The 22,226-nt window shown below is 46.9% G+C and overlaps 1 protein-coding gene across 2 annotated transcripts; it reads left to right on the top strand.

The window, feature by feature from the left end:
- The first annotated feature begins 2,174 nt into the window (after positions 1-2,174).
- LOC109313134 (protein-glutamine gamma-glutamyltransferase E-like) lies at positions 2,175-21,227 on the top strand. 2 transcript variants are annotated; one of them, XM_019539557.1, is made up of 13 exons: positions 2,175-2,238; positions 10,574-10,747; positions 10,968-11,210; positions 11,653-11,771; positions 12,269-12,397; positions 13,337-13,514; positions 13,724-13,859; positions 14,992-15,095; positions 15,560-15,805; positions 16,704-17,009; positions 18,208-18,365; positions 18,599-18,732; positions 20,485-21,227. In XM_019539557.1, the coding sequence occupies exons 1-13, from the start codon at positions 2,232-2,234 to the stop codon at positions 20,630-20,632; spliced, it is 2,082 nt and encodes a 693-aa protein (XP_019395102.1). In that variant the 5' UTR covers positions 2,175-2,231; the 3' UTR covers positions 20,633-21,227. The 2 variants fall into 2 exon arrangements, with proteins under 2 accessions (XP_019395102.1, XP_019395101.1); XM_019539556.1 differs by lacking the exon at positions 2,175-2,238 and adding an exon at positions 7,434-7,549.
- Positions 21,228-22,226: the final 999 nt, after the last annotated feature.

Here is a 22,226-nt window from a genome sequence, read left to right as displayed (position 1 = left end):
AATTGGATGCTTATCTTGCTGGGATCCTATGACCCCAGCTGACTTCCTGCCCTTTGGGCAGGGGGCTGGACTCGATGATCTCCTGAGGTCCCTTCCAGCCCTAATGTCTATGAAATCTATGAAATCTTATGAGCTTGTTTTTAACATAACTCACAATCACCTGTTAGAGCTCTCCCCCAGGATACCATAAAGAAAGTAGCTTAAAAGGGTTCCACAAGAAGGAACTGCCCACATGGAAAAGAAGAGCAAGCAGTACCAGAGGAGAGCTTCAGGGGATAGGCTCCTAACTGACAAAGGCAGGAGGAATTCCCTTTGATGCAAATTATTTCAGAATGACCACTATAAGGCTTCTTGCAGCTTCCTCTAAGCTGGATGGTACAGGCAGAAACATGATTCTGAGGCTACAGGGATTACTGGTTTAATCCTATATTTCTATGCAAAATATTCAATTGTTGAATAAAAAAAAAGTTTCTCTTTCCTAAGATAAGCAGGAAATTCATCATGTCTGTGCATGACCCCACCTATGAATTACTAATGTTTGACACGGAATTGGATCTGATGTAAAGCTTGTACTTCCTGTGCAGCCTGGACTGAGGAATGGTGCTAAGACAGTTTATGAGGCTATGCATCGAGTGAGCTGAACTGTAACTTGTTGGTTTTTAAAAACAAATCCTGTTACACAGCTCAGCTTCAAGCCCTAATAAAACAAAATAGAGGAGAAGCTGCCACCCCCACCAGTTGTAAATCCCAAGGCTTTGTTTCTCACCTGCTTGCAAAACACATGTAGGTTTTTATCTGCAGCCATTTTACAAAATACGTTTTTTTAAACGCTTTGCCCCGAAACAAAAGATAGCATAAAAGGAGACCAGCACCCAGACGAGACCTACAACACATTTGGCAGATCATCAGTGGCTTCACAAAAGCAAACTACAGAAGTGTGTGAGATGGCTTCCAGGTTCAAATTTCCCAGGTATCATTACAAATAACCGAGACACTAAATACCTTATTCTCAAAGTGCACAAGCTGAAGGAAATGCAAATGACTTCCAGCCAAGCTGAAGCACAAGCCAAAAGCCAGGATGGGGAAAGGGACCAAGCAACCACAAGAGGAGCACTGTGTCACAGCCGTTTCCATAAAATGAACAAACTGGTACACGTTCAACCATCTGAAAGTATAATAATCTGGTCTGTGTCCTTGCCCATTCACCCAGAAGTGCAAATGCCTACAAGAAACCCCACACTTCAAGGGCAAAATTTGGCTGTGATTTGCAGCAGCAAAATTTGGGGTGGTGGGGGGCAAGGAGGGTACCAGCCCCTAGCTGACTTGGGGGTGGTGCCAGCATGGTACCCATCCTCAGGAGACTTTGCCATGGCTGGAGGAGCCAGGCACAGCTGGGCCATAGGGCAAGGGGCTGAAATGACACCTCCTCACCAGCCTTTGCTACGGGAGGCGCATCCTGTGCCACGGGATGGAGGGGAGACGAGGGAAAGAAAGAAGCAAACAGTATCAGAGCACCAGCTGCTGCCCAAGTGCAGAGAGCTAGAGCAGGTAAGGATCTCCCCCTTACCCCCACTAGGTACCACAGCTCTGGTGATCTGTGCCTAAAAAATGAATCCACCATTTTGCATCAGTATCTGTAAACTTTACTTCTCAAGGATACCTGCCCCAAAGGGCACTGGTAGCACCGGTTCACTCAGAATCCAAGGGGAAAACAGTCTCAGTAGTACCATTTACCAGGCACTACAGGTCCGAGTTTCTGAGGAACTGAAACACAAGCTTTTGCATATGTTCCTCAGGTGAGGCAAACTTATGAGTTATGTATATGCATAATTGCCTCTGGTTCATACAGGGAAAAAGCCATTACTTCTTAATGACTCAGTATTTGCCCTTCCTCACCCCTAAAAGTAACATATACGCAGATATGAAGTCTGAGACTACTGGTATGCAAATTGAAGGCACAGTACTCTTCTCAGAAACTTAGTACCTCCTGGACAAATAGCCTGCCTTTTCCTCCTTTCTTGCATAAGTGCGGTGGCATGAGACTATGGATAGCATGCTATCACTGGACTACATGACCTAAGTGCCTCACCCACCTCATGTGAATTCCTATTGGTTTGAACAGAAGGAGAGGCCCAAGATTTTCACTATAAATGGTGCCTCAAACACAGCTTGGAACTTCATACAGCACCAGGAGCACATAGAGGAACAGACAACACAAGGAGCAAGAGATCATGGCTGGTGAGTAACGCACAAGTCTCTCCTTGGATAATGTGTTTGCAACTGAGTAGGCTACGTTCCCCCAGGAGGCCAGCTCCTTAGCAGGAATTTGTTGTACTCTGTTGTCTGGGAATTGGAATCAGTCACTTTACCATTTATTTTCCTGACTTTTTAGTAAGGAATTAAACGTACATTCCACTTACTGCTGGTGTTCAGTAATACAACAGGATGCACAGCACAGTGGGTTGTGGAAGGCCACTAAGACTTTTCAGGGACATCATCCAAGAGTTTACTACTGTGTACAGAATAGAAGCATTTTCTGCAGGTCATGTTAAATGTTAAGACTTTTGGAAAGTGAACTACAAATATGAAGTGAAGTTAAAAAGCACAGCCTAGTTTTGGAATACAGATACTTACTGCAGATCTCTTTTGTGAGTGTTAACAAGAAGCTCCGATGGTCTGGGTCTCATGTCTACAGATGCTTGCAGCAAATTAGTGTTTAGTGCAGTCTGCAGATGAACAAACCGTGAGCAGAATGGACACATTTGTTTGGGTTCACTCTTAACCTGGGGAACAAACTGTACACACACTACTTGGAGGAATAACAGCGGGCAAGAAGGAGATGCACCTTTAAAATCCAGACAGGACTTTATGGAAGCCCCAACAACAGGCTGTCCAGAAGAGATGTCGAGTCAATGCATCTCTGAGACAAATGGGGCTTTCTCTTGCCAAAACCAGACCTTTTAGGGCTATAAGGGCTGGCTCCCAGGTCTCTGGGAACACTGCTGTAAAGCACGGGCCGCACGAAGCTCACACTGCTGTCCCCTCTTTGCACACCTTCTGTGCCAGGGGAAGCCTGGCTCTCCTACTTAAGGTGGATCAGAAACATTTTTGGGTAAAACTGATACTGAAGACAGAAGAGGAGAGGGAGTGATGTTTGAAAATGAAGGGTTCTTGTTTCCTGAGACTGGTGTAATGAGGTGTCAGTCCCTTGTGTCTGTGTCTTCCATGGTGGAAAAGAGTCAGGACAACTATTGCAAAAAGTAACTGTGCGCTTACTTGGACCGCTTGCAGGTTGGCATATTCCTTGCAGCACCTGTGTAACATGCTGCTGGAAGGACCTGCTCTGGCCTGCCAGTGCTCGGGTACTGAACCTAGATGGCTGGGTGGACTTTGTCACTCCACTCATCTAGATGTTCATCCCTGTAGCAGGTGAGGAGGAAAGCAGGGTCAGGAAGGGTTTGGTACGTGTAGTGGTCAGTTCCCCATAACTGTGGTGTATTGGAGGCTTATGGAAATGGCAGTGAAGACTTACTGGTCTGCATGAGACAGACCTGCCTGAATGGGATAACTCTTTGTAACAGAGAAACATATTAACACCGGACACAAAAACCACTAACCACAAACTGCAGCAATGGGGGAAAAAACCACATAGACCTATCATTTCCTCAGTGTAACACTTACTCTTGGGCAATGATGTGCTAACACTATAGCCAAGATTTCAGCAAGCAGCTTCCCAAACGTGTCCTCCCTTGCTGCAATATACTCAGAGAGACACAATGAGGAGACTGACCATCTGTCCTGTCCCCCTACCTCCTATTTAAACAAAATTCTCACATAATGCCAGGTGCAGGAAGAGCAGCACCACCCAGCAAACAACTTGGCACTTGCTGGACATAATCAGACTTTGCTTGTGTGAAACCCCCAGCTCATACTCAGTTTATAGGATTTGAAGGGTGTGGAGGGGAGGCAGACCTTTGACAGGGGCCTGGGTCTCTGCTCCTGAACACTGTCCAAAGTGCACTGCCATATGATGCAACCAGGGCCACTGAAATTGCCATTCAGCAGGTGCTGATGAGCCCAGGCCAAGTCACCCCTAGCAAAGCTAGTTTAGTAACATCTGGTAAGGGAGGGAGTGAAGGGCAGAGAAAGAGCCCAGTTGTCCCCTCAGCTCAATGGCAGGATTCAACAAGGAGTTCCTGAAGCCCTTAGTACACCCCTGCTGTTGAGCACTCAGCTACTTGTATCTGTATAATTATCCCAGTCACTGTCTGGCACTGTTAAGCCCCAGTATTGTTAGAATCAAACACAGTTAGAGCAGGAGTGCTGCTCAAAAGTATCTTGTACAAATGAGTGTGGCTGCTCGAGGAAACTGAAATCAGAGGAAGGAGCCAGGGCTCAGAGAAAATGATCACAGCCATGTAGGGAAGAGTGACTGCAACAGCCACTTCTCACCTGAAGTGCATTAGCTGACAGTCACAACTGCTGCACAGCATCTGTGCTGCATCTGGGTGCAAGTGATATGCATGAGAAGGAGGAAGGGGTTGGGAAACCAAACCAGACCTAAAACACATGGGTCCTGGGTGGTGATGTGAGATGGCCTCAAGGCCTAGACTGGTGCCTTGCCCTGGCATGTTGGAGCGTCAAGATGACTTCCAGGGAGAGCTGGGGTGGGGCTCGCTACTAAAGCCCCTTTCTCATTCTTTAGTGGACAGAAGGAGTTGGAGGGACAGTGAGGAATCACCCCCACACCTGTCAGCTGAATGGCAGGATCCCCAGACATTCCTGCCACCTGCCATAGGGCCCCGAGAAAGCATGAGCAAAAACTTTCTGATAAAGTTTACAGTGGAATAGGGGCTGTTTTGGCTTTTTCTCCACCTGGTTCCAGTCACTCCCTTGGATTAGCGTGACAATAAAATGGCTTCCTTCTAATACAGCAACTTGCACGAGGAAGGTACCAGGCAGGGCAGGAGAGGGGAAGTAATACAGAATCGGGACTAAGTGTTGTATGTCATCGAGCAAGCTTTGTAAACTGCTCAGAACAGCTTCTTCCTTTGCATTCTCATAGGCCCGTGGCATTCAGGGACTGGAAATAAGGGTAGAGTCTGGAGCACTGCTGGAGCTGGGTGCCACCAGCCAAGTGACTGAGCTTGCTTGTAAAGAGAGGATTTAGATCCAGCTCATGTGAGAGGCAAAGCATTCATAAAGGTGGCTTGGGGTTTTCAGCTTTTGAGGTGCAATGAAATCTTCCCTCCCTGCTTATAAACCTGTCAAGGGCCCACCCTGCTGATAAAGTCTCAGATAAGTTCACATGAGACAGATTCAAGGTCTCCAAATACCCACTGGCCCACAGGAAGGGCACTAGATCACGAAGACAAAAGAACATGGCCCAATCACCTCTACTGAATAATATTACTAGGGCATTTACATGCCCTTATTGTTGACCATGACCTTGCAGCCCTATCCCAGGATAAGCAAGTGTAATTCACTTGTCTTACAAACAGGGTAACTGAGAGGTTGTACAGGGTAACTGCAGCCAGAGCCAGGACTAAATTTGAGATTTCTAATGACAGAAGCAACTCCCATTCTCCGAACCACGGTGCCTTCCAGAATGAAGGTAGCAACTTTGTGTGCCTAAATGCACTATTCATAGCCACTACACCCTGTCTCTGAATGCAAGAAACAGAACTAAAGGATCCTGCTATTCAATAGCCCTTTTCTGTATCACAAAAAACAGTAAGGGGACATGGGCAAAACATGCCTTGCGTTTCCCTGCTGGGGCTGGTCCATATATGTCTATTTCTGTTACTAGACACTTTTGTATCCAAGGTGCTGTGGCCTGAACTGTGCATCTGAAGGGCCTGGATGCAAACCCTGCTTACTGCCTGATTCTTGCAATCATGGCACTAACAAAGCACAGGCACAAAGACTGCTCAAAGTCTGAGACCACTTAATTTTAGCTTTGGTAACCTTAACATTCTTCACTGTTAATGGGGATTGTATGTACTGAATCTACAAGGAGCCCTCAAGGCTCAACATACTGCTAAAGAGCTGCAGAGTATCAGTATCAAACCCAGTTCAAAAACTGTTCCCACCTAATGAAGGTTTGGGGGTCTCTTATCAACGATGGTATGGAACAGTCCCCAGATCCAGCCCTGAACTCCGATCACCTTGCCTGCCATTCAGGGAATCCACAGAAGATAGGCCAACGCCTGCCTGCACCATGTCCCTGCAAATGCACCCCCCAAATCGGGGTCTAGGTGGACTAGTATCAGGCAGAGGATATACAGAGTTTGCCCTCCTGCTACACTGGAAAAACACAATACTTTATTCACAAGGACCATAAATTACACACACACACACACACACACACACGTGTGTGTGTGTGTGTGTGTGTGTGTAAACATTATATAAAAGGCATGGAAGAAAATAATATACAAACTATCCCATGAAAATTGCACAAGATACACAACGGAAAATAGTTACCCTTCGTTATTTTTCCTTCAAAGAAGGTAATTCCTGAGCGGATACATCTAGGAAAGCAGGTCAGTGAAAAGCCTAGATGTCCAGGTTCTGATCTGAATTTGGGGATGCCTCCACCAGCAGCACCTCTGCTCCAGCTGGAGCCTCCCTGCTCTCTGCAGGGGGCAAGGGAGAGGACATCATCTGACCTGTGACCTCCATGCAGTGTCACAGGGCATGACCAGCTGGTTCATGCCCTGCCCTATGTCACTAGAGGAGGAAGGGAAAAAACAACCCAGTTCCTGCTCTAGGTTCTGTGTCAATCATTTCCTCATTCCCTCTGCTCCCCTTCTCAGGCTTAGCTGTCCCAGGGCCCGACACTGGCAGCTAGCACATTTAGATGTAACCTCCCAGCTTTGCTGCGTCAGACAGCTGCGAGGCCGCATGCTCAAGGGACACCATTTGCCACCCTCTGTTTCAGTGGATCCATAACTAAGTGCCACTCTTCGCTAACAGCCACCCGACGTCTCTGTATCACAAGTGCACATAAGAGAGCACCGGGTGCTACGTGCACATGCCATACAGTAGAATTTCAGGAGCAGCTGGCCAGCAGCTCTGTTGTCACCCCCCTCCTCTGTTTGGAAATACTAGTTTCTGAGAAGGCTTTTTGTCACCCCCCTTCCTGCTGGGAAGTTTGAGTGCTGTGGTGTGAGTGAACATATTCCTCGAGAGTGTGGGTGGACTTCTGTATTCACATTCTTCTCTGACTGGTCTTCCTGTTACCCAGGCAGCCCCCTCCCTCCTGCTCACTGGTCTCCCTTCCCCCAGTCCAGGAAATGTGATCAGGAAGGAAAAAGGAACATTTCACAGTTTCCACAAGCAGGACAGGGGGTAAGGGGGCAGGGAAAGGGGAAGGAGGGGCAAGTCATGCTCCACCCCACAAAGGATATAATGCCAACAGCAAACCTCACAAGTAGGTTTTTAAATCAAGCCAAAGACACCCACCGTCCCCTACCAGGGAGCCCAGGACATCCAGAGAGGGAGCCCAGGAGCCACTTCTGCAGGCCAAGGTGATCAGACATGGGCCAAGGTGAGCAAGTCCTCTGCGGTAGCTAGATGCATAATTGCTTCTCAACTCCTCACACATGCACAGCTCTACAGGGCACAAACCACAGTTTCTGCCCTGGGAGCTACTGTCCAAAAAAGAGGCACCTGCAGAGCCTTGGAGGAGGGACCGAGAAAGCACTAGAGGCAACACTACACAGGCCGAGGGCAGTGCATAGAATCACAGAAAGTTAGGGTTGGGAGGAACCTCAGAGAGGTCATCAAGTCCAACCCCTGCTCAAAGCAGGACCAGCCCCAACTAGACCATCCCAGCCAAGGCTTTGTCTAGCCAGGTTTTGAAACCCTGCCAGGGATGGATCTCCACCACCTCTCTGAGTAACCTGCTCCAATGTTTTACTACCCTCCTAGGGAGAAGATTTTTTGTAATATCTAACCTAAAGTTCCCTTGCTGCAACTTGAGCCCGTTGCTCCTTGTTCTGTGTCCACTGCCCACACTGAGAACAGTCTACCTCCATCGTCTTTTGAACCCCCCTTCAAGTAGATGAAGGCTGCAATTAAGTCTCCTCTCAGTCTTCTCTTCTCCAGACTAAATCAGCCCAGTTCCCCCTGTCTTTGCTCAGAAGCCATGTCCCCCATCCCCCTCACCATTTTTGTCACCCTCTGCTGGATTGTCTCCCATTTGTTCACATCCTTCCTGTAGTGGGGGGCCCACAGGACTCCAGATGCGACCTCCCCCATGCTGAATAGAGGGGAAGAATCACTGCAGTCAATCTGCTGGCAGCGCTCCTCCAATGCAGCCCAGGATGCCATCAGCCTTCTTGGCAACAAGGGCACACTGCTGGCTCCTGTTCAGTTTATTGCCCACTGTCACTCCCAGGCCCTTTTCTGCAGAGCTGCTGCTCAGCCAGCCAGCCCCTGCCTGTCCCAGTGCATGGGACTGTTCCGTCCTCGGTGCAGGACTTTGCACTTGTCCCTGTTAAACCTCAGGAGATTCCTTTTGGCCCAATCCTCCAATTCGTCTAGGTCACTCTGAATCCTTGCCTTCCCCTCCAGCCTATTACTCCCCCCAGCTTGGTGTCATCTGCAGACTCGGCGCGAGTGCGCTCTGTGCCATCATCCAGGTAGCTGACGAAGACTTCGAACAAAACTGGCCTCAGGACCTACCCCTGGGGCACTGCGCTTGATACCGGCTGCCAACTAGCCATTGATTACTACCCTCTGAGCCCAATGCTCTGGTCAGTTTTCTATCCACCTTACAGTCCATTCATTCAGCCCGCACTTCCTTAGCTTGCCTGCAAGAATGTTGTGGGTGACCGTAGCAAAAGTCTTGCTAAAAATCAAGGTACACCCCATCCACCGGTCTCCCCACATCCACAGATCCTGTCACCTCGTCACAGAAGGCATCAGGTTGGCCCAGCATGACTTGCCCCTGGTGAATCCATGCTGACTGTTCCTAATCACCTTCTTCTCCTCCAAGTGCTTAGAAATGGATTCCTTGAGGATCTGCTCCGTGATTTTTCCCGGGATTGAGGTGAGGCCAACTGATCCATAGTTCCCTGGATCATCCTTTTTCCTTTCTTAAATATGGGCACTATGTTTGCCCTTTTCCACTGATCTGGGACCTCTCCTGATGGCCATGAGTTTTCAAAGGTGATGGCCAATGGCCCTGCAATCACATCTGCCAACTCCCTTGGGCACATCCCATCAGGCCCCATGGACGTGTACACATCCAGCTTGGTGTGGTGCCAAGGGAAAGGTCAACAAAGCTACAACCTACAGGCAGGGCAAGGAGGATGCAGGAAGTTAAAATGCAGTTTATGGGCTTATGCAAATTGATCAGGTATATGCAAAGATACACACTGAAAATGTTGCACGGAGCTGCACAAATCTCAGTAGTCATCAACCCAGTTTTCTAGCAGGTAAATCTTCTATTCTTTTCATTCCTTTTACCATAACATGCCACTGGGATGTCTCAACAGTCAGGGCCAAAATATTTGGCTAACGTTACAGACAGGTGCTTAGACGGTCTTGAAAACTCTCTGGCGATTTGCACTTTCACTTCTACTTCTAAGGCCTAAATACATCCAGTAAGCTGGCCCTTCCTCAGTGCCCACAGCATGACTCTCCTAGATGGTTTTCAGAGTCTTAGGCCAGATATGTACAGTTTATTCCTCGGACAGCTTTTTTACTACATTTCCAATTTCCCAGACCTGCCAAAACTTTTTCTTTTAGGGAGAGGAATGCTAGAATTTCCATTTCTTGGAAAATACCTCATAACACTCCCTTTTGCCTTGCCACAGCCAAGACTTACTCCTCATCACAGCAAACTGTTTCCTCCCTGTAATGATGTGATTGCCGCCTGCCGCCTCCCCACCATCCACCAAGAATCCTAAAGCTGAGGCCAGCGCCTCCACACGCTCTGGGCAGATGTTGCTCTGTGAAGGCAGCGTTTAGTCATTCCAGGAAACATGCAACATGGGAAGGAGAGAGACCAGCCATCTCATGGGAACATTTCATGGTTCAATACGATAGGTTTTTCTTGAGCCCTCTTCTTGCTGCCCAGAGACCCAGAGGATTCTCCCGAGTGTCCCCTTGTATATCTCTTGCTCTGGCAGCCCCACAGTGTAACCATGGGGGTTATATTTTGACCAAAAGCAGCAGCCAGGTGGATTCTGCTGGGTTCTTCCTTCACATACTCGCAAATGTCAACACCAACATTTTCTTTTTCCTCTTGGACTCTCGTCCAAGTTCCCACTAGCCCAGCTCCCACGCACTCCTGCTGTTTAGTTTTCACTAGATACCATGGACTTCATTTTCTGAGACCCCACCCAAAGCAGCATAAACTGCTCACAGAATGAACACCCGGCTCATGTGTGACAGTGACCGAACAGAGAGAACCACCCCCACCAAAATTTCCTCTTACAGCTCCTGTGCAGAAACAACACCTTGCCCCAGATAAGAGGCCTGAGAGCCTTTCCTCTGTGTGGGGAGACTCCATTGCACCCTGAAGGCCACAGCTTTGTCCTCAGCTCTCTCCTCTTTTTCACAGCGCTGACACTCAGAGAGATCAACTGGCAGCGTAATGAAAATGGGAGTGCTCACCACACTGACAAATATCCTGGCAAAGAACTGGTTGTGAGAAGAGGACAAGCCTTCACTATCACCCTGACCTTCAGCGGAGAATGGAAGTCTGACCAGGGTTTAACCTTCATTGCAAGAACAGGTAATGTCGCTATCTCTGTCACCCCCACGAGGGAGTGCTCCTTCACGCCCTTACACCTTGGCAATGTCCTCTCTCGCTGCCCAATGCCCACTCCTCCTTTGGCCCAGGTTACGCTGCCTACTCCTTGCCTCCCAGCCATTATCTCTGCTTCGTCTAGTGGACACTGCAGGCTGACTTGAGAGCTCAGGATAAATCCCCTGTTCTTTGTCCTCTTTGAAAGGGCCGAGACCTTCATTGCAAGCTAAGACACAGGCTGTATTTGACATCTCTAAAACAGCAAGCAAGGACACCTGGAGCGCAGTCCTACAGTCCACCAGTTCCGGTTCTGCGAGCATCAGTATTTCCAGTCCTGCTACTGCTCCCATCGGGCGTTACAGGCTGAGCGTGAAGGTTTTCTTAGGTGGCCGCTCCTCCACTCTGGATATTGGCATGTTTGTTCTGCTCTTCAACCCTTGGTCTAAAGGTACAAACAATTCAGGCTGTCCTTGAAATAGCTTATTTACCTATTTTATTACCACACGGCTGCCCACGTGAGACCTTTTTCCTACAACAACTGAACTATGTATATATCAATGCCAGAATGGCAGAAGGTTTCTTTCCATATGGGTCTGTTTTGGGTCCAGGGGTGTTTAACATTGTCATTAATGATTTGGATGCAGGAATAGAGAGTTTCCTGAGCAAGTGTGCACATGACAGAACTGGGAGGGCTTGCAGACACTTGGGAGAATAGGAGCAGAATTCATTGACAAATTGGAGAACGGGCAATAAGCAACAGAACAAAGCTCAAAGACAAACAGAAGGTGCTACACTAAGGAAGAACAGCCTATTGCACAAATACAGAATGGATCATAGGCAAGGCAGCTCCATCCCAGGGGTTTTACAGCACCTGCAATTTGGATTTTCAGAGGATGAGGTGTTCATGCCCGATCCCGCTGAGCGCAACGAATACGTGCTGGAAGAGTTTGGGGTCCTCTTTGTGGGCGGTGCATCCTATATTCACAGTTTCGGATGGAACTATGGCCAGGTACGCGTGGTGTGGGAATGCTGGTGTTCTAGCCCCATGTCCTCTCACAAGCTGGATCGGCGCTTGCCCGCTCCTTCCCGTTCATCCTTCTGGCAGCCCATAATGTGCTGCAGCCTCTAAGGGTGTCTTTGAGACACTGGCAGCCAAAAGGCATGCTCCTCTGCAGCTCTGCTGATGCATTGGAGGAGCAGGTATCAGGCCTTGTGTCCTGCCCCACATTATGGAGGAAGAGAAGCGACCAGTTATCAATACCGACCTCCAGCTGGGGTAAGAGGGCCCCACGGCCCTGACCCCAATTTCACTTCCTTACAGTGATATCTAAACTGTGCCTCTGTAAGACACAGGCCCTAGATTTTCACCCACTAAGCCCTGTCTCAAGCCCATAACTGTTCACTGAGCTAGAACCCTTCTTTTCAAATGCTATTCACTTGCACCCTGAATACTGACATGGAAGAACCACTTGCATTGCTTGTATATTGAGGTATTTTTAAACATAGTTTCAGAAAGACATTCTGGATATCTGCCTCTCCATACTGGACCGAAGCCTGGGATACCGCAGGGACGCAGCTACAGATGTCTCTCGCAGGAATGATCCCAAGTATGTGGGGCGTGTTCTCACTGCCATGGTAAGAAATAGGTTAGTTCTTTCAGCACTGGAAATGTTGCAACCGTCCAAACCACTAACAGTTCCTGTAGAAACAGGTTTTTTGGGTTTTTTTAGATAAGGATGCAAATATTTTCTTGTGCGGAAAACCTGCTGAGAGAGGGACTCAGAAACCACAGCAACGAGCCAGAGAAATGCTCAGCGAGCCACTGTCCTGACCTGGACTTCCCAGCTTTGTTGGGTCGCTGGTCTTTGAGGCAATTACTGCTGTGAAATCTAAATGTTAAACCAGTAGCACAAGGAGTGACAATTTTGGTGCCCTACTCTGTGCCCCCACCTCAATCCTCCCCGTGATCCTTGCGCTCTCCAGCTGCACCACTTCTGTCCTAGAGCAATTCATACTTCAGCACTGCCACTCCTTTCACTAGTACTAAATCTACTTAAAACAGAGGAATCCCAGCACAGGAAGGATGCAATCCAGGCCGGAGACAGGAATATGATAGGTTTTGCATCCGCAAAGAATTTCTTTCTAGTAGTTTCAGTGAAAAAAAGAACAACCTCTAGCTAAAATACACTGCTCTTTTTTGTAGGCCTTTACAGTACATTTTTAAAACTCCAGGAATTGTTATGGAGATTGCAAATGCCACTGCTCAGACCTTCACTTATAAGAACTGTGTTCCCTCCTGGAAAGACATTTCCCTCCATACAGGTGCTTGGACTTCCTTGCCCGGTGCTACCACTGTTTCAAGCGAGAGGTGCCAAGGGACTGAAAGAAGCTACTTGAGGTGCCCTCTTCCCTGAAAATAAAGTAAACTGTCTTCTTCCTGGCAGGTCAACTGTGCGAGGCAGCACTGCTGGTTCACCGAAATGTTACTCGAGGCAGTTGTCCTCTGCCTTCCTTTGTCATCTGTTGTAAACTCTTGATCTCTTTTATGCATTAATTAAATGTGAATTTTCCCAGGTCAACAGCCTTGATGATAATGGGGTGCTGATGGGAAACTGGAGCGGAGATTATTCTGGTGGAAAAAGCCCAAACAGCTGGAGTGGAAGTGTTGCAATCCTGGTGAACTGGAAGCAGTCTGGTTATAGACCTGTTAAATTTGGACAGTGCTGGGTGTTTGCAGCAGTGTTGGCCACAGGTATGTTTAATTTAACACAGAGATACTGATTGCACAGGTCCATTAAGGAAAATGCTAAACACCTACCCAAGAGTGATTCAAAGAAACTGGTAGATTGGCATGGCCAAGATTACTGTCCAGAACAACTAGCTGAAAACAGCCGTCTAAAAACTCTCTCTCTCAAATACTGTTTGTAATTAATTCATTAATTAATTATGGGGTTTCTTTAGTGCTCAGGTGTCTGGGAATCCCCTCTCGTGCAATTTCAAACTTCAACTCTGCCCACGATGTAGATGAAAACCTGATTGTGGATGAATATTATGACTCTGATGGAAATCCTGTGAAGAAAGGACTAGATAGTGTCTGGTAAGTATCACCAATATGAAACACTGACATCAATCAGACTTGCAAACACATAAGAAGGGCATTACAATAGCCTATAGATAGATACAAACTTCAGCAAAAGAGTGCAGATTCCAGTGGTAAATACTGTGTTAATTTACAGTTAACGTTGCACACAAGCAATACAGAGACCATGAAGGAACAACAAGCTATTAAAAGGATAGAAAGGACCAGCTACAATTGCACCATTTTCCAATGTATTGTCTTTCTCCAATGAGTAGAACAATTTTTGCTGACTGGGAACTAAACACCACCCTATTTACATATACCTGATTTAGCACTTAGAGTCAGTTCTAACAGTGGATTATGACAGTGGCCAGACCAGAAAGACGCTACAGGTACAGGACCAGAGCTCACAGAAAACCTGGGGAATCTCCTTGGGAATATCACACAGTGAGACTTGATTTGTTTCATGCTAAGGCATAGACTTTCAGCAGGGCCCCTGCAGAAAGATCATTAGTGGTAAAAGTACACAGAATTATGGCCATAACAAAACGGAAAGTGCAAAAATGCAGGTGAAAGTTTGGGGTAAGATTGTCAGCAGCAAACATAGCCAGGAAGCTTGGTCAGCCCAGCAGCTTACCAACCCGAAACAGAAGATGTTCTTTACCTTCCTCCTATTTATAATTGTTGATGACATCTAGTGCCGAGTCTCACCTTGGCAAACAGACATGGCAAGTGCACTGCTATACTCCATCAATCTTTGTCACATCAACGTGGCGCTGTAAGCAGCTGGGCATAACTTAGAGCAGCTCTGAGGCTGTTTCCTGTCATGAGACAAGTAGTCAGCCATGTTAAGCCAAAGTCAGGCAGAAGGCACCTTACTTCATCAGACATTTTAAAAAGCTTACACACCTCTGACCTGATTCAAATCCACTCAGCTTCTGCCCGATTTATGTTGTGCCCTGGCCCAAAATGCCCCTGGCTGGCCTCTGGATCAGAAAGCCACAAAGGTTATATAAAGCTTCCAACATCCCACACTAGGGACAAGACCTGGGCTCGCAGAAGTGTAAGAGTCAACCGAACTAGCGATCATCCCAAACCTCTGCACACCTGGCACATGCTTGTTGTTCACCCTCTTTATTCTCCTCTATAGGAATTTCCATGTTTGGAACGAAGGCTGGTTCACCCGCAGTGACTTAGGCTCCTCCTATGGTGGATGGCAAGTCTTGGATGCAACCCCCCAGGAAACGAGTGAAGGTAGAGGGATTTCAACTCTAGGAAATGACTGAAGAGAGGGCAGCTAGTCAGATTTGGGGCTGGCAGGGGAGAGGAACGAGAAATTCAGCCATGCCAAACACAGCCTTTCTGTGCAAGGGCAAGAGAAGCTGTATCCTCTGCCCAATTTGTAAAGCCTCAGGTTACTCCTGGGTGCCAAAAAACAAAAAAGGACTTCCACAACTTATTCCCCCAGCAAGTCTGATGTTTCCCACACAGAAACCTGCAGGTATCAAAAAATCAAGGGCCTCGTAAAATGAATTATCATTTTATCAAAATGAATACAAAGGACGTGCTGCTGATTAGATTGGCCCAGGGGCTGTATAGGAGAGGAACTGTCCTGGGACGGCAGGACTGTCCTCGACAGGTCGCAGGTAACATATCTTGCCTATCACATACTGGGCGCTTAGTCCAAACAGTTCTAACTGTTTTTCTCGGTGCTCCAGGGATATATCAGTGTGGCCCTGCCTCAGTCACCGCCATCAAGGAGGGAGATGTGGATCTGAAGTACGATGCGCCTTTCATATTCGCAGAGGTGAATGCCGACCGCATTGCCTGGTCTTACAATTACAAAACTGGGAAAAAAACCCCACTCCACACAGACACCAAGACCATTGGCCAGTCTATCAGCACCAAGGCAGTGGGCAGTTATGCCCGTGTGGATGTCACCAACAACTATAAATACGAAGAAGGTAAAGAAAAATCTTGTTTCTTGCTGGTAACATTCTAAAACTGGCAGAACCATTTTGGTAAGAGTCTGTGGAGGGTTACTTTACAAGTACTATAAACTGCCTGGGCAGACTTTATACGTATAATTTCTGCAATCCTAAGAAAAGGGGGAGGGGGAAAGATAAACTATTCTGACATACAATTCATGGTATGTTACCCTGGCACAAGGTAATATGGTTACCCACTCAGGTAATGTGGGCCCTAATTACGTTGTTTAAAACATGCATCATCTCAGCCTGTGCATGTTAATAGCCACTGGTCGAGATGTTGTACAATCACTCTGTAGTCCCATTATCAGATACAAGGCACCATTTTGAAACCCAAGAATATGCGACAGTTAGTTACACAAGAAGGGAAACCAATCTGTAGGTTCACACTTCCAGATCGGCAAAATACAGAACGTAAACGACGGCAACTGGATTTACAAATGCAAACAACAGCGCGCGCAAAACCTGCAGCCAAAAACCGTATGTCCAGAGGGTGAAAAGGAAGATAATTCAAGCTCTTCTGTTAATGTAGAGCTTGAGCAACTAACCCTCAGCTGAACGGCTTCCTGTGTGTTACAGAATAAAGTTTAGCCTGTTAGAATTTACGTTGACCAGTCTCCAAAGTTGAGAAGTGAAAGAGGAAAGGCTGAGAAACTGTGGACTTTGCAGAGTGTTTAGGGGCAGCAGCTCTAAGAAGAATTCATTTCTGTTGTCCACCCAATATGTTAAAAGTGGCTGCAAACAGTGGCTCTGTTCCCACCGGGGGCATAGATGCAGGCACTCTACAACTCTGCTGGCGAAGCCTCAGGTTGTTAGTTGAATGGAAATGCTTTTCAATTGCTGATTTTTATTTTCACGGTTCACTCTTTAACAGGCTCCCAGAAAGAAAGGGAAATATTTAAGAAGGCTCAGGAAAAGATGGTTCCGGATGCTGAGTTGAGGGGCACATCAGCAAGACTGCTGGAAATCATACCGAAGCCCGATATCTCAGGAAAGTTCAAGGTTGACGGCCCCTTAGAGGTTGGCAAAGATGTCAACCTAATTTTGATTCTCAGCAACTTGACCTCCGTTGCTAGGAATGTAAAGGCAAATATAACAGCGTGGGCCATCGTGTACACTAGAAAGCCAATTCGTGAAATCTGGAAGGATACCCTGTCAGTCACTCTTGCGGCTAATGAAGGTACTTTTTGTATAAATGAGTATTCCAACTTTTACAACAAATTTAAAGGGAAATTAATTTTCAAGGTGACAGATCTGGAGCAATTAAAAAAATAAAAAACTACTAGCAAATGTGAAATGGGATGGGATCTTAAACTAGAGTGTGAGAGGAAGACAGGGGTTCCTAAGACACAAAGTAGGTTCATTTTTTTTCCCTGAAAACCAGAAACAAAAAAAACCTAAACATCTCTCAATTTGACTTACTTGAGTACAACACAGACATGGAAGAACTGTACCAGAAATGAGAAGAATGTGGTAGGGGAACAAGATTATGCAGAATAAGTGGAAACCAGCTTAAGGTAAAGCAAGCAAAAAAGAAAGCTTCCTACTGCCAGCCAAAGAGGTGTTGGGGCTTTTACAGATCCATTGCTATCATGGGAAGCAGTAGCAGCATAGAAGAAAGAAATCTGATCCATGCGCTCATTGGAATTGAACTTGGTTACTGAGGAACAAAATAGCTGAAATGCCCTAGTTCAACCATAGCTGCAACAAGAACAATATGAACATTTCAGTTATAAGTAAGGAAGGAAGATTCTGTAAAAACAGATTTTTGCTGAAGAATGGAGGGAGGGGAAATTTAGAAAATGCAAAGCTGCCTGGAGGTGTGGCAACGTGCATCATAAGGAATTCAGACTGGACAGGACTGCTGAGCTGTAAGAGCAGCAGGACAAGGCAAGCAGCTCCCTAGGGAACCTGTGGAATCTCCTTCACTGGAGCTACTTGCAGAGGAGCTGGACAGGCATTTAGCTGAAATGGCTTATGAACAGCACACCTTTGCAGAGGCTGAACTAGCTGACCCTTGAGGTCTTTGCCTCCTCATCCTTTGATTTTATAACAGGGCTCTTCCGTGCCCGTGATTTTACAGTCAGGGCTCTTCCATGACAACTAACAGGTAGTCATTGTGAGGAAACAGCAAGCACCAGGCTACCTGCCTCCTTTCCAGAGGCAGCTACAAACAGGAGAGAGGGCAGGTAACACAATGGAGGGTGGCGAGGGGAAGAGACCAAGCTCTGCCCCTGCAGAAAGGCACTCTGCAGGAAGCGGGGCAGCAAGAGAGGGCAGACACAGGGCAACAGGAAAATACGCACGTTAGTCGGCTGACCTTTGTGAGGCTTTTACAAGTGAATCCCACCTCTCCTTTTAACGTTTTCTCCTTTCAGAGAAACAGCTTCCCATTAAGATAACATATGCTGAGTATCAGCAGCGCTTAACTACAGACAACATGATCCAAATCACAGCCTTATGCCAGGTACAAAGCGGGACTGAAGTACTGATACAAAGAGAGCTCACCATGACTAATCCTCCCATTGACATGAAGGTAAGGACCAGCTCCTTTGCAGCCTAGAGAGAGAGAGATGATTTCAGTGCTGCCCTGCAAAGACTCTGTGATCCACTTCAGTGCTGGGGGAGGGAGAAGGTTTTTACATGCAAGTTCAGATGCCCCACTCAACCCGGGCATAGTGTGAAAGCCTGTGAAGAGATCAGTTTAGGTAGTGCCTGGAAAGGGGGAAGAATTCAGAACCTGACCCTGCGGGTGCTTGCTCTGCACAGGTGCTGGGGGAGGTGAAAGTGAATGAGGCTGTGGATGTGGAAGTGATGTTTACCAATCCCATTAATGAGGAGGTGAAAGACTGCATGCTGCGGGCAGAAGGCAATGATCTGCTGAAAGGAAGCCTCAAGATAAAGTAAGTACAAGCAGCAGCTTCTTGCTGATACTAAGGATGCACACAATGGGACTCAGGCTCGCGCCTCCCCGAATAGCACCTACATATCAGGCAGAAATCTAAACAACCACGGTGAGGTAAATGCGGTGGGACTGCTCCTCATTACCAGGGATGAACCTGTCCACAGGACCTAAATTCTCAGGAGATTGGTCCCCATTGTTCTGAGTAAGCAGCAGTCTCTGTCCTAAATAGCTACGCCTGAAACCTGGGCTTTTTCTGCCGTTATAAAATGAGCTGCAGATGCACATCCGAAGGCCCTTGTAACCGGAATCCAGCTCCGAGGCAAGTAGAGGTGCGGTACATTTCCACTTGATACCTTGATTTCCACTATGTGAGCAAAAAGAAGCTCAAATTGCTTAGGCACAAATTCAGGCGGCCAGCCTCCTGAAAATACACCCTCAAATAGCCTTTGCATAACTATCACAGGCACAAAATTCCACCAGCAGTGACCTGCATACGAAAAACTGCTGAAAGAAAAAGAAGATGGATTTTTAAATAGCAGGCCCTATTTTCTTTCTCCTAAGCAAAGTTGGATCTACTAATACTTTTTTAAGAAGTCCCAGTATTGGCTTTTAATTGCAAGTCAATGACATTTTAGAGAGGGAATTACTTTGAACTCCACCGAAACAGGTTAGGAAAGGAAGAAAGCAGTGAATACTGGGATAAAACACCTTTTTAAAAACAACAGGGATAGCCGTTTCCCTAAACAGAAGTAACTAGGACACTGATTCTTCCACTCTGCATTTTGAATTCAAGTATCATCCCGCTAAGGGGAGACAAACACAGTAAAGGAGCTGCATCCCTCTTCAGCAGGGGGCACAATGCAGCTGTTACTAAGATGGTGAATGAGAGAGGCAACAAGCTGGAAGAGAATAGCTGCTACAGCTTGCTCCTCTTTTCCATTTGGATCACTGTGGTCGTGGGATGCTGTTTTTACAAACACAAATGGGTAAATTTGCAGGTCTGTACTTAAATACATGGACAAAGCTACGCTCAGTGTTCCACTTGGCAAATGTAAAGGCCTTGTAGAATTTCTAAGGTTGGTGCACCTATGTTAGTTTAACACCAACACGCAACTAAAATGTTAGCACGTGACTTCAGGTGTCTCAGAACAGTGCGTCCCATACTTGCACCCCCTCCTCAGAAAACATAAAAGCCACGTTCAGTGCATCTCACACAACTCTACCCTCAGGGAAATCAGATGTATGTAATATAGCACGGCTCTAGGAGAACCAAAAATATGAATTTCCAGGATTTTCAAAGCTTTGTGGTTTAAAACACTTGAAACATCCATTATCGTTTCCTAGCATTCAAGTATTTGAACTCTCTTATTCCCCCCAAATTATTCTATTTTAGGGTAGCTGATTATTACCAAGTCTCAGGGCTCCGGTTATTTATCTTGTGTCACTAATACATGCACCTTTACACCCCTAATTCCAAATGAAACTCAGGTCACTCTCAGACTGTTTAGCTAGATCCCTCTGCATCACTGCCGCTAGGCGTAGCTATCATGGGGATTGCCACACGAGCCAAAGGGAGTTAGGTGCCCAACACCCTAGTCAGAGCTGGACATCTAAATTCATTGGGGCCCTCAGAAGTCCTCCACAGAACTGAATGAAACACTGGAGTTTGGGGGCAGCTGTTGGGGAAACTCAAAAGTCAAGCACGAGGATGTCCTCAACTGATTTTTCTCCTTTGTTTCCTGTTTTTAAGTGTGCCGTCGCTGAAGCCCAATGAGAGATCTGCGGTGCAGTTTGAAATCATCCCCACCAAGAGTGGAACTAAGCAGCTGCTCATTAATTTCTCCTGTGACAAATTTTCAGACATCAAAGCCTTTGAGACCATAAATGTAGCTAAGTGATTGTAAGATGGGGAGTGACCGTCAGCTTGTTTCTGTGTAAACTTGAAGAAAAGTGCAAAAAAGCTCATGCTTGCTGTGAACTATTATACCAACCTATTTCCACTAGGCTGCGACAGACATCACATTTATCTCGGGATAAACTATTTTATCCCGGGCAAAGTACCATCTTTCAGACATCTGTATCCATTATCCTGGGATAAATTCTGAAAAAGGTTCTTGGGATAAGAAGCACTAATAATTTATCCCAGGACATCGCAAAATACATCTGAATGGTTAACTCAGCATCCCATAATTGAATACATGACAGCAATGCAGCTGCGTGTTTAGCGGGTCACTAATCCGGATTAAAAGGGCAGTGTGTATACACGCCAGTCGTGGAACATTTCTGTTCTGGGACAAAGACAGCCATAACTTACTTAGAGACAAATGTGATGTCTGTTCCTAGCCTAGAAATAAATTCCATACTCTGCAAACAGGAGTTACCTGGTTTCTTAATTATACATTTACATGTGCAATGAAGGCCAATTAAGTAGATTCTTCATCTATCATTGTGACTTTTCATGTTTTAAATACACTATCTCATCTTCTCTCCTGATTAAGCATTTGGTTTTCTTATGGCTGTTTTCTTCCTTCACATACCATTTCCTGGTACCCCAGGTGCAGTGACCAGTGTGACTGGCCCCTTATGCACATATTTCCACAGGCTTACTCACCCTGCCCACTTTGCTCTTATAACAACCACCTCAGGTTTCTGTTGCTTTGACAGTGCAAGCAGCTGGGAGGATGTGAAGTAATGGTGGGCGGAAGTGGGTTGAAATTCACCCCCTCCACAGGTGACCAGGGCAAGGCCCTCCAGATGCCTTATGCCCTGCGTGGGCATTGGGGTTAGAGTGGCCATGCTGGAGTGCCAGCATAATCTTCATGCGTGAGGCACGCTCGCCTCATGGTAGCCAGTGGGAAAGTCTGCAACCCAAGTGGCTAGGGATAGACCAGATGATCAGCAGCTGCACAGATCACAGATCTAGTGGCCCAAATCATACAGAACTGGTAGGGAGAAGCTGAGGTAACTATTCCAGTTCTCAAATGTGGCCTAAAAAGGGCCCTTCCCAGAAACTCCCCTCCCTCTGTCATGCAGCTACCTCCTCTCTCTCTACATGCCAGTGCCCAAATTCATTTCCAGCAATTATACATCTGTGCTAATATCCACTGGGAACCTCCACTCACCCTCCTTTCCCTGAACAATCACCAACCCTGCTCCCAACTTCATGTCACACTCCTGTCCCTGCTTTGGTCATGCCAACAACCACGCACAGGAGTTCAGGATATTACTGAAGCGCAAGGAGAGTCACCGTCACAAAAAGCCCAACATGGGGGTTCAGTCTGCAAGGTAGCTGCCAAAATCAGTCTCATGCTCATCTCCCATAGTTTCATAGTTTCTAGGGTCGGAAGGGACCTGAGCAGATCATCAAGTCCGACCCCCTGCCATGGCAGGAAAGAGCACTGGGGTCAAACGCCTCCAGCAAGATGTTCATCTAACCTCCTCTTAAACACCCCCAGGGTAGGAGCCTGCACCACTTCTCTTGGAAGTTCGTTC

Source organism: Crocodylus porosus, unplaced genomic scaffold (assembly GCF_001723895.1).
Source record: "Crocodylus porosus isolate Cpor-Errol unplaced genomic scaffold, CroPor_comp1, whole genome shotgun sequence".
NCBI classification, from domain to species: domain Eukaryota; kingdom Metazoa; phylum Chordata; order Crocodylia; family Crocodylidae; genus Crocodylus; species Crocodylus porosus.
Note: the sequence above shows the minus strand (reverse complement) of the source record. Positions and strands in the feature narration are given on the sequence as shown.